The following is a 12,905-nucleotide window of genomic DNA, read 5'->3' as shown; positions in this document are numbered from 1 at the left end:
CTACAACAACCCGATTCTCTAACCGGTGTCTAACATGGACATCGATTAGAGAATCTGGTTCACTTTAGGTGGCTTTAGGCTCAATTCTATATAGGACGCCTGTTAGCTTCTGAGACCAGGCGTCCTATACAGAATCTGGTCCAAGAAGTCTGCCACATAATGAAATGAAGTTTCAAGTTTATTAAAATCTTATTATACCGCCAAAACAGGGTACTACAAAGGAATATCGTACAAACACTTTATAATACAAGACTGACAGACACCTTTTCAATCTGTTTGGCCGCCTTAAGATCATAACATACAATCACACCCAAATCCCGCTCATCTGTCGTGCATATAAGTTCTTCACTCCCTAAACTGTACCATTCTCGTGTGTTTTTACAGCCCAAATGCATGACCTTGCATTTCTTAGCATTAAATTTAGCTGCCAAATTTCAGAGCATTCTTCAAGCTTCATCAGGTCTTTCTTCATGTTATTGACACCATCCGGCGTGTCTACTCTATTGCAGATTTTGGTATCATCCTCAAAGAGGCAAATCTTACCCAACAACCCTTCAGCAATATCGTTTATAAAAATGTTAAAAAGAACAGGCCCAAGAAGAGGCACACCACTGGTAACATCCCTTTCCTCAGAGCGATCTCCATTGATCACTACCCTCTGTCGCCTTCCACTCAACCAGTTCATGAATCAGCTCATCGCTTTGTTTTAATTGTTTTTAAGTGGCGCAATAACTGGTTATACCATTAAAAACCAATTAAAAACTAGGCGGCCTCTGGGACCAGTGCTTGGATCCATAGCACCTAGCCTGGAAGTGAGCATGTTTAGAGGCGACGCCAGACTTCAACATCAATAGGTGCCACTAACCATGATTCTGTAAGTACCCTAGGTGCCAGAAATATAGTCCTGTAAAAACCTAGCCTACATTAAAGGCACCGAGGGGCCTTGGTAGCTGCGATTCTATAAGCAGTGCCTGTCCATGACTGACATGCGGCAGGCGCCGCTTACAGATCAGCCCCTTAGAGTATATGTTTGCAGATGGCAGTAGCCATCATAGGTTAAAAAAAAAAAGAAAAGAGCTGGGTGGCCTTTCTATGGATCTTTAGTCAACTCTAGATGAAAATGACCAAGACTCTTCTGCAATCTAATGTTTGCAGGGTGCTTTCACCTATGTGGGTATTAGATCTAGGAAAAATTATAAGTAAAATAATTATGAAGGAAAATCCAACACTACCTTAGGAAGGAACTTTGAATGAATGTACAGAACCAGTCCATTGTAAAATTTTATATAAAGCAGATCAGCTATAGCAGCCTGGTGCTCATGCACGCTGGAGCTTAAGTTACTGATACCAAAACAAGACCTTCCAGGTCAGGTACTTCAGCTTGCAAGTAGGTGTTAAGTGTCTCAAAAGGAGCTTTTATTAGCTGGGTTAAAGCAATTTTTAGATCCCATAACATTGAAGATAACTTGATGGAAGACTTCAAAAAGAAGTAAGGCCCAAATAAATCATATAACTAACGGTTATACATATATGAGCTTACCTTCTATAAGATGCTATTTGCCAATTACATTAAGAAGTGTCCTGACAAAGTTGGTCTTTAAACCTGACTCTGAAAGACGTAGAAGGTATTCAAGTAGGTTTTGTTTGAAACAGGAGAAAGGATCTAAATTTTTTTTCACATTAGAGGGCAAACCCCTTCCATTTAAAATTGTATGATCTACTAGTGGGAACTTTTCTGAAAGCCAAAAAGCCTGAAAACACACTGTCTGATAAATTCATAAACACTCATGTCATCCCTTTAACATCTCAAGTTGTGAGTGATAGGGATGATGTTGGGATATAGCATTGTTCAAGTTCAATTCATTTCATTGTTTCTCAACTCGGTCCTGGAGTACCCTCTTGCCAGTCAGGTTTTCAAGATATCCACAATGAATATGCATGAAAGAAATTTGCATATAATGGAGACAGTGTATGCAAATCAAATTTATGCAGATTCAATGTAGATATCCTGAAAACCTGACTGGCAAGGGGGTACTCCAGGACCGAGTTGAGAAACACTGATTTATTTGATATACCGCAAATATAAAACCGAGGTTAAAATCTCAGTGGTTTACAATATAAAATTCCCTAAAGTTCCCTAAGGCTGCATGACAGGTGTTGGAGAACATTTCAGTCTTGTGGTCTTCTTATGGAGATTTCCAGAAAAATAGAGTACCAAATCAGTCTGTGCCACGTCTCCTGTAAGTTAGTATTTTAAGTACTTCAAACTAGTCCTCTAAAATGCAGTCTAGAATTAAATTATATTTTGATGTGCTATGCTAAGTTAAAATAGATATAAAATGCATGCAACCAGGAACAAATCAAGATCTGGAAGGTAAGACCGAGCAAGAATACAATATTGAAATCTAGATTAGTTCTTTGCAGTAGAATGTTATACATCACATGAAACTGCTACTATCAGATGGCATTGAAGAGAGCTCAGCAAAGGTTTCAGAGAAAATGTTAAGACATAAAGGAGAAATATTCTAGCTGGGTACCTATATCAAATTGGGCCTACATTATTCCTACAGTATATGCCTTTAAAAAAAGATTCACACAATGACCCCTAATAGTGGAAAGTCTCTTGTAGAAATCTACTCATGCTCCAAAGGTATAAATGGGCTTATAAAATTTATGCATGCACGTTTTTATTTTATAAAATATGTGCATACACTGCATCTCTGACCTAACTCCATCCAAACTAAGCTTCCAGAAACAACCACATGTAGATCAAAGTAGGTGCAGTGTGTCTATTAAGAGTCATTGTCCAGGTGTAAAATGTGCTCTACATGCAAAAAACATTTTTTTTAAATTATGCCCCCCTTCCAATGCAGATAAAAACAGAACAGATGAAGAAAATATTCAACCATGACAGTCTAATATTAAGAATATGATGGACATGGTTTTAACAGTAATGCCTAATTTAAACATTTTACATAGCCACAAAAGATCCTGAATCAATACTTTTATTTGATGGAAAAGCCTGAATCATCCAGTCTAGACAATTCTGGTTATTTCAGGAAATAAGATCATATATAGGCATTTCCTTTTCTTTTGGCTTCTTTCTTCAAGGTTTCCATTTATAGGATATTTTTTAATTGTCAAAGGTCCAGTAGCCATATAAAAATAATAATAATAAAAAAAGTCTGACTAGTGAAATAAACAAGGAGAATAAAAAGGTTTTTTGTTTGTTTTACAGTAATCACAGAAAATACATGGGTTAATGGGTTCAAGTAGAGTTACACAAAAAAATAAAACACACATGCTATCATTTAATTTTGCAAAGTAAAACTACAGACACTTTTGTACAAAAGAAAAATGTACACAAATAGTCCAAGTGGTGACATATCAGGGAAGAACTGTAGTGTAACAAATATACATTACAAAAAGTACAGAGGAAGTGGAGACGTGAAAACTGACATGGCAGTTACACTGACATACTTTTAACCACAATCTGCATGAAATGTATTTAGTTTATAATGGCAAAATCCTTCTTATCAAAGCACTCATCCTCGACTTGTATTGCACCAACTACACAAATGGGCAAGGTACAATTTATAACATACAGACACAAAATTCAATGTCCCATTTATATTATTTCACTTCCATTAAAAATACTGCAATTTATATCTGCACCAATGATTCATTTGTCAATGAGACCAATTAATGAGCTCAACCAAGATGCCCAATAAAACATGTAAAAATACAGTAAGTTTAAAACATTCTTGTCTTTTTCATACTTACCAAAATATAGACTATGCCAAATGGATTCAACACAAGATAAAGGTCAAAACAATGAGATTTTAATACTTATCTTCAGTAAATATTAACGGTAGACAGCAGCACTGGAAAAACTGGACTTCAGCTTTGCTTTCAAAGCAAACGTTTTCTTTTTGCATGGGATAAAAATGTTAAATCAATGTTCTATAAATATGTCAACCCGATAAGTTTGCCACTGTCCAGGGAATCAAAAGTAAAGTACTGTTTATATTTAATGTCTGTGCAAAGTCAGTCATGAGGGGGTCATCTGACCCTAAGTCTTGACATCATCCATTCAAGCCCTTGGCATAACCTGCAAAAACAGAGAAATGACATGCTGTGATAGTGACGAAAACTGTAGCACCTAGATAATTAAAATGCAACTGAAAACAAACATTAGAATACAAAACCAAAAAATAAAAACAAAGCACTATAGACAGAACTAGATGCAAACAATTATGTTAATATCACTATCACAACATTAGTTTACACTTAGATTTTTCATCAAATACTGTAGGCCAAATATGAACTTCAATTATCTACAAACCAAGGCTAAATAGGGAATGATGGGAGCCATTATTTCCTAAAAAACCTCTTTGAAATTTGAAGAGAATGATTAGACAGCTGAGCTTAGTGAAGTATCTGTCTGCTAGGAAAGATGCCTTTTGACTTCTTACTGGGCTATAGACCTTATGACTTCAGAAGCCTTTTCCACAAAGGAGTTAACATAGCTCATCGTAGATCAAGTGATATGCGGTATGAACATTCTAGTTAGTCTCCCTAAGAAGGCTATCCTACCACTTAATAATATTTGACTAAGGTTTTTCTGTATAATTAAGGACAATATTGATTACTTGATTTAATTTGCCTTCATCTGAAACATGGTTTAAGTTGATTTATACACAACTTCAAAATACAGAATCAAGAATGCATTGGTTTGATTTTTTTTGTTTTAAAGTGGTATCCTAGTCATACTACTCTATAGTGCAGTAAGATGAAATAGATAAATAGGATTAGTTAGGTACAATTGCCTCCACTTAACCTACTGATTTAACATTGTCTATAGATAACTTGCTCCTGATTTAACAGTATCTACAGTGTTCCCCCGCGAATTCACGGTTCGCAGACTTGCTCACTCAGTCTGCTCCGACTGGCTCTTCCTGTAGTAAAGTTGGGCTATACCAATCAGGAACTACATGTCAAAGCAGCTCCTGATTGGTGTAGCCCGACTTTACTATAGGAAGAGGCAGTTGGAGAAGACTGCGAGTGATTTTCTTCACCCGCCACTGCTCCAGCTGCCGTCTCCTGCCTCCCCTGCCTTTTGACAGGCGAAAAACTGGTTGAGTGAAAGACGAGAGGTTACTGGTTAATGGAGATCGCTCTAAGGTAAGGGATGTTACCAGTTGTGTGCCTTAAGATCATGTTTTTGGACCTGTAATTCACCATTTTTTGTTTTAAAAGTGTTTCCATTAATATGCTTACCACAGAAATCAGACTTACCAGCCTGTAATTCCCTACTTCTTCCTTACTTCCACTTTTATGGAGAGGGACCACATCCGCCCTTTTCCAGTCCTCCAGTACCACTCCTGACTCTAAAGACTCATTGAAAAGGTCAGTCACCAGAACTGACCCACCAGATCTTCCCTAAGTTCCTTAAGCACCCTCAGATGTACACCATCCGGACCCCATCGCTTTGCCTACCTTTATTTTAGCTAGCTCCTCACGAACACAACCCTCTGAATATCGATCAGGGTCTACCACTCTTCCATCCCTATTCATGTTTGTCTTCTGTGGTCCCGCTCTAGGCGCGAACACAGAACAGAAATATTTGTTAAGCAATTGAGCCTTTTCTTTATCAGCTTCTACATATTTCTCCCCTTCACCTTTGAATCTCATAATGCCACTTTTGCACTTCTTCCTATCACTAATATATCTAAAAAATGTCTTGTCTCCCTGTTTAACCTGTCAGCTATTTTTTCTTTCATTTGCATGTTTGCTTTCCTGATTACATGACCAGATATTCTTGACCATCTTCCTCTTTCTGTGATCTTTTGTAGTTTATGAAAGCTAACCTCTTATTCCTTATCTAAAAACAATACAAAAGAGAGACAAATCATTAAAATTTAAATTCATAATAATTCCTCGAACAGGACAAGTCAGACCTTATAAAAAAGCATTAACAAACAATTGTGCTTTAAGGAGCTTTCTGAAAGCTCCTCTATCAGCACATTTTCTCAACTGCCCTACCAGCGAATTGCATAATTTCACCCCAGCACAACAAAAGGTCACTGCACAAGTTTTGACATATTTCAGATTAACATTGGCCAGTAACAAAGCAGAATTTTCAGAACGCAATAATCTTTTAGGGTGATAAATAATCATCTTGCTCTCCGGAATTGTACCATACAAAAATTGATGACAAATCATTGAAGTCTTATACTGTATTAACAAATTATACAAGGACGCACAACATATAATATGTCCATATAATGATTCAAAATGTTGTGTGATCGTGGCACCGAGGTACCCCCCTCTTCAAACCCAGCATGCACCCAAAAAGAGGGCTGGTCTCAGTGTGGCTGCACTTTTCAAGGCTGTATTGTTTGTTCCCCTGATGAGCCAAACATTGGTGAAACAAGGTCGCTTGTTGGGAAGATTGAAGAAGACATGACAGCATTGGAGCTCAAGTCGTCTTTTGTCAGCTAAGCCCTTGAACGTACCTCCGGGTGACTTTGCCCTTTTCTAAACCTGAGCTGTTCTGTGAGAGAGTTTTTTGCCAGTGAAAGTATCAAAATCAGTTTTGATTTGTACCTTTTGATTCTATACTACTACATTAGTCTGAGGCTTTTTCTCTAAATGCTACTGGCAGCCAGTTTAACTTCTGAAGACAAGGTATAATATGAGCATATTTTGATGTTCCTGTAATCAGTCTGGCTGCTGCATTTTGTACTATTTGCAATGCCTTATAACCTTGTCTTAGTCACTCCAAGATACAATCTAAAACTGTAGGGAATAGGGATAGACAAAAGTTGCACCATGCAACTCCAAATCAACCAAACAGTTCAGAAAGCCTTCGCAGTCGTGCACAATTTAAGACAAATCCAAAAATATTTCAACAAAAAAAAATTCAGACTCTTGGTCCAGCCCCTAGTTCTAGGACTCCTAGACTACTGTAACATCCTATACCTGTCCTGTCCTGCCCTGCCAATATGATAAAACAGTTACATACAGTGCAAAATACAGCCTTCAGACCACATTACCACTGCCTTCCAAGACTCACACTGGCTCCCTGTACAAGCATGCATACTCTACAAAGTCTACTGCACGCTATTCAAAGCCCTGAATGGCGATGGACCAACCTATCTAAACAATCGCCTAACCAAGAACAACACATTCAGACCAAGGAGAACACAAGCACCTTTCACTCACCCCCCAGTCAAAGGCATACAATGTAAGAAAATGTATGACGGCCTACTAGCCACCCAAGCAGCAAAACTAGACCACCACATCTCCAACCTGCTGATCACAACGTCCAACTACAAAACCTTCAAGAGAAAATTAAAAACCAAGTTATTCAGAAAATTTGGCAAGTCAAACTAACCTTCTCAATATATCCCCGGACCCTAATGCTTCTTCTAATTATCTATCTTGTAATTTTACTGGGTATGCCCAGATCAGTTCTTCTGAAATCTGCCTAGAACCCCAAGAAAGGCCTTCAGTAATGTGTATACTCACAGAAACTCCCCACAGGATCTGGTCACTGGCTAGAAAATCTTCAAGCCTGTAAGGAGAGTAACCGAGACAGAAAAGAAAAAGGCTACTCCAAACTGAATGTATACAGAGAGGGCAGGTCGTATGGAATCCTCCAGGAAGAAGATTATCCAGAAAGAAGATTATCAAAGGTATAAACCTAATCTTCCATTCTATTACGTCCCTTCCGGATTCCATACGCTAGGTGACGTACCAAAGCCACGTTACTAGGGAGGGATAAAAGAGCCTGCTCTCAAAACCGAGGTCCCCAAAATGGCATCAGAACGCACTGCCACATCTACTCGGTAAAATCAGGGGAAAGTATAAAGATATGGACCAAATAGCCACCTTGCAAATTTCATCAGGATGAATTGCGCGAGATTCTGCCCACGACGCAGCCAAACTTCTGCTGAATGTGCTTCAAGCGATATTGGCGGCTGCTTGCTGCAGGTGATGTAAGTCGGAAAATGACTGTAAAGTTATCTCCTCGTATCAATGCCACCCAACTCCGTTTTCGCTTACCATCTCACCTTGAGAACCTGAGCAAATGGACAATTCATCACAGATTGTTTGAAGATGCTCTGAAGTCATGTCATCCAGCAAAAAAACCTTCTTTGTCTGCCAAAAACATTGCTGATCGTCTTCAGTTTTGCAACAAATACAGAAGCTGGAAGTCTGCAGATTGGGAAAAAGTGATGTTTAGTGATGAAGTCACCTTCACTCAGTTTAAGAATTACACTGGGAGGGTTTGGAGACCTGCAAAACAAAGGTACAATGCAAAATATGTGGTGCCTACAGTAACGCAGTGTGAAAAAGTGATGATTTGGGGTACAATTTCGGCATGTGGACGAGCTGGAATCTAGATGATGCCTAGAAACACGACCATGATGGGACCAGTTTACCTGCAGGTTCTGAAAGACAAATCAGTATTCATGTCCTTACATGGTACCAATCATTTTCAGCATGATGGAGCACCATGACATTCAACTAAAGCAGTTAAAGCATGGCTAGCGTCAACTGGATATCATTTACTGGCTCCATGGCCTGGAAACTCTCCCGATCTCAATCCAATCTAGAATGCAAGGATGATAATGAAGAGAGCTGTAGCTGCCATGCATCCAACATCACTAGAAGATCTGGAGAACAAAATAAAACAAGTGTGGACAACTCAGATCACACCGGAATACTGCCAGCAGCTATGCCTTTCGATGCCTGCCTGAATCCAAGCTGTACTTGACAACAAAGGACGACGCTCATAATACTGAAGAAAGGCTCAAACAACCACAAACTTTGCTTATTTGTATTAATCTTGGACTAGTCAACAACTACAGTATTTTTGTGCATGTACTTCATTAAAAAAATGTTATTTGGATTGTTTGTACCTCTGAGTGTTTCTTGCACTGAAATATGCACAGAATAGTGGTGTTCACAAACTTTTGCTCCTTACTGTATATACCTACATATACACAAACAGACACCAAATGTAGAGATAATGCCTTAGAGACCCCATATAAATGATACTCAGTGTAACACGGGATCACTTACAACAGGGGAAGCACTCAACCCCATTTTTTTAAAACATTATATAGTAGGTCCAATATAATGTGAACTTACTTATACATGGTTGAATATCTTGGACCTCAACATTCATAATATATGGGGGTCTAACAAAACATATTAAAATGGTTAAAAACCTATTCAAAGAAAAAAAAAAACATTCTTACCCCTCCCCAGTAAGTGCACAACATGCCTGAATGTGCCATTGGTGATCTTTAACTGAAGTTAGCTTTAGATATTGAGAAATTTCTGCAACTGACATGCACTCTTTTACATCTTGCTTGTTCGCAAACACCAGTAATCCTGCTTTCTTTAGATCCTACAAAATATAAAGAAATATTTTTAAGATGTTATGCACATACATCTTCTGTTGTGGCATCAAAGCTGCAATAATCACAAGTTACACCTTATTGAAACTCTCTTTGGCATGACGCAAGTTCTATGGAGAGTGCTAATAGCAAATTTGAGAGACTGAGAAAATACGCCATATACTTTAGCTTATGAGTGAGATTCATTCTTGCCACGATATGCAAAAAACTAATCTACTTCGAGAAATTGCCCCACCTCATGAAGGGTTATGCGTTTCTATATTTTTGTACACGAATCTGCAACCAGTTGCCCAGTCTGCTCCTCTAGATTAACAATGCTTTAATCAGAGCCCACTTGTTCACTACTAAGATTTGTCTCGTTTTCAAATCACATATTACAGAGTGCTCTGACAAAGCAATGGTTTATTCGCTATAAAACAGTTGCATATCTCTGCCATCTGCATAATTTATAGAATAATTTTTCAACCCCCTCCCCCCCAAAAAAAAAAAAATAGAAAAAGAAGAAGTATATTTAAATTTCTCCAAGCGTACCTGAATGTTTAGTCCCCTTTCTCCATAAACAACCATTTTGGGGTATTTGAATTCTAGATTTAATTCTTGTCTTTCCAAAACTGACCTCAAGGTTAAAGATACATTTTGGTACTGTACGAAGGGGTTTTTTCCCCCTTAAAAGGACTTAACATCTCTAAAAGCCTCATCTATTAACATGTGTTAATGCACATTAACATGTAAAAAATTAAGTGCATAGTTAGCAAACAGATCTCACTGAGAAAGGGGCTTGTGCGAATGGATGTGTTAATGGATGTTAAACTGCATTATAAGTTTGTACATGAGATAATGGAGAATGAAATGTCTTGAAAGAGAAAAAGAGAAAACTACAGAGCTGATGTTCGTGATGCAGTGATTTATTGTATCACACAAAGGCATAGATGTTTAGGCAATCAACAGTATCCACATTAGCTTGGAAGGTATGGATCCAACACGGGCCGTGCTTCAACTTAACCGTCTTCCTCAGGGGTCCTAAGATTAAACATAAATCCTTTAGAGGGATATTGTGGAAAAAAAAATTATGAATTGAATGAGTGAATGTGGATGAAAAACCAGTACAGAAAATGTAAAAAGTAATGGGTAGAGGATAAAATGCGGTGAATACAAAATGTTTAAGTGATGTGAAGGTGTGACTATGCAATCAGGTGACTACAGGATGTATATAGACAGTAAATTGGAATATGCTAACCAAAAGTATGTGTTCTGGATATGGACAAGAGTGTACGGATGAGTGTCAGTGATCATGAGGAAAAGTAAGTATCTGGTAGAAGGGAACGTGATCAATGGAAACAGTGTGAACGAGAAAATCAGTGTGCTGGTTACAGCAATAAATACATAGCTAAGATTGAAGGTGGGCAAATGTGGATGCAAGCAGAACTGAAGATAAAACTTTGAAAATGAAAATGGTAATTAAAAAGGTAATTAAAAAAAGAGTAGGATGAACTAAATGACAATTTATCTAATTAAAAGGATTTTAGTGAAAAAAAATTTAGGGAACAAATTTAAAAACCATAACAAAATATGGAACTAAAACCCTTTTTATTCTAAATAAAAACATTATATAATAAAACATGTATGTTTAAAATCTCAGTGTAGTATAAAACAGGAGAGTCAAATCCACAAACACAAGATTGCAAGACAAGAAGTGGAAAGGTCCTATACAGACTGGTGAACTCAACTGTATTGCAAAAATTATCTTTTATTCATCCAAAAGTAATTCAGTGACTCGACATGTACATGTTTTGGCCAAGATGGCCTGCCTCAGGAGTCTACAATTATAGACACACAAATAAATAAATAAATGAAATAAGAGGGAGCAATGATTTGGAAACCAAATTAGTGAGATCAGGTACCATAGTTATAAGATACAGAGGCCAATGGAACTATAGCAGTATATAAAAATATGAAAAGGAGGAGACCAAAGGGCAACAGAGATGGGATGCAAACATACCGGGATATAATCTTTTTAGGAAGGACAGAGATGGTCATAAAGGTGGAGGAGTAGCTCTCTATGTAAAGATCAATATCCAAGCGACCGAAATGCAAGGGACCTGGGGAGAGGAAGAAGCGATATGGATTGCTCTGAAAAGAGAAGATGGAACTTCTATCTACGTGGGTGTAGTCTACAGACCTCCGACTCAATCGCAGCAAATTGATAAGGATCTGATTGTGGATATCCAAAAGTTTGGAAGGAAAGAGGAGGTTCTGCTGTTGGGAGATTTCAACCTGCCGGATGCGGACTGGAATGTTCCGTCTGCGGAATCGGAAAGAAGTAGGGAGATTGTGGATGCCTTTCAAGAGGCTCTGCTCAGACAAATGGTGACGGAACCCACAAGGGAAAAAGCGATATTGGATCTGGTCCTCACAAATGGAGAGAGTATCTCTAATGTTCGAATGGGTGCTCACCTGGGTAGTAGCGATCATCAAACGGTTTGGTTTGATATAACGGCTAAAGTGGAGAGCGGCCGCACGATACTTAAAGTCCTATATTTCAAACGTACGGACTTTAATGCAATGGGAAAGTACCTGAAGAAAGAGCTGTTAGGATGGGAGGACATAAGAGAAGTGGAAAGACAGTGGTCTAAGCTGAAAGGAGCGATAAAAATGGCTACAGACCTTTATGTGAAGAAAATCAATAAAAACAAGAGAAAAAGGAAGCCGATATGGTTCTCCAACCTAGTGGCTGAGAAAATAAAGACGAAAGAGTTGGTGTTCATGAAATATAAAAAACCCAAGAAGAGGAGAGCAGAAAGGACTACAGGGTGAAACTGAAAGAAGCCAAGAGAGAGATACGTTTGGCGAAGGCACAGGCGGAAGAACAAATGGCTAAAAATGTAAAAAAAGGGAGATAAAAATTTTTTCAGATATATTAGTGAAAGGAGGAAGATAAAAAATGGAATTGCTAGGCTAAAAGATGCTGGGAACAAATATGTGGAGAGTGATGAGGAGAAAGCAAATGTGCTAAACAAATACTTCTGTTCTGTGTTCACAGAAGAAAATCCTGGAGAAGGACCGAGATTGTCTGGCAAAGTTACACGAGAAAATGGAGTAGATTCTGCGCCGTTCACGGAGGAGGGTGTTTATGAGCAACTTGAAAAACTGAAGGTGGACAAAGCGATGGGACCAGACGGGATCCATCCCAGGATACTAAGGGAGCTCAGAGAGGTTCTGGCGAGTCCTATTAAAGACTTGTTCAACAAATCTCTGGAGACGGGAGTGATTCCTGGGAATTGGAGGAGAGCGGATATGGTCCCTATTCATAAAAGTGGTCACAGGGATGAAGCAGGAAACTACAGGCCGGTGAGCCTCACTTCAGTTGTTGGAAAAATAATGGAAGTGTTGCTGAAAGAAAGGATAGTGTATTTCCTTGAATCTAATGGGTTACAGGATCCGAGGCAACATGGCTTTACAAAAGGTAAATCG

General features: G+C 38.4%; 1 protein-coding gene across 8 annotated transcripts in view; it reads right to left on the bottom strand.

Moving 5' to 3' along the window:
* Positions 1-3,215: 3,215 nt before the first annotated feature.
* Positions 3,216-12,905, bottom strand: part of ARL5A (ADP ribosylation factor like GTPase 5A) — a 50,424-nt gene continuing 40,734 nt past the window's right edge. For 5 of the 8 annotated variants that reach the window (XM_033945897.1, XM_033945898.1, XM_033945893.1 and 2 more), the window contains 3 exons: positions 9,299-9,424; positions 8,071-8,223; positions 3,216-4,111 (listed from right to left, as the gene is read on the bottom strand). In XM_033945897.1, the coding sequence (XP_033801788.1) occupies positions 4,094-4,111; positions 8,071-8,223; positions 9,299-9,424 (297 nt within the window). In that variant the 3' untranslated portion in view covers positions 3,216-4,093. Of the gene's footprint in view, positions 4,112-8,070; positions 8,224-9,272; positions 9,425-12,905 lie in introns of all 8 variants that reach the window. The other 3 variants (XR_004539588.1, XM_033945899.1, XM_033945894.1) reach the window with 3 other exon arrangements.

This window comes from Geotrypetes seraphini, chromosome 5, assembly GCF_902459505.1.
Source record: "Geotrypetes seraphini chromosome 5, aGeoSer1.1, whole genome shotgun sequence".
Classification (NCBI taxonomy): domain Eukaryota; kingdom Metazoa; phylum Chordata; class Amphibia; order Gymnophiona; family Dermophiidae; genus Geotrypetes; species Geotrypetes seraphini.
This window is presented reverse-complemented; position numbering and strand designations above follow the sequence as displayed.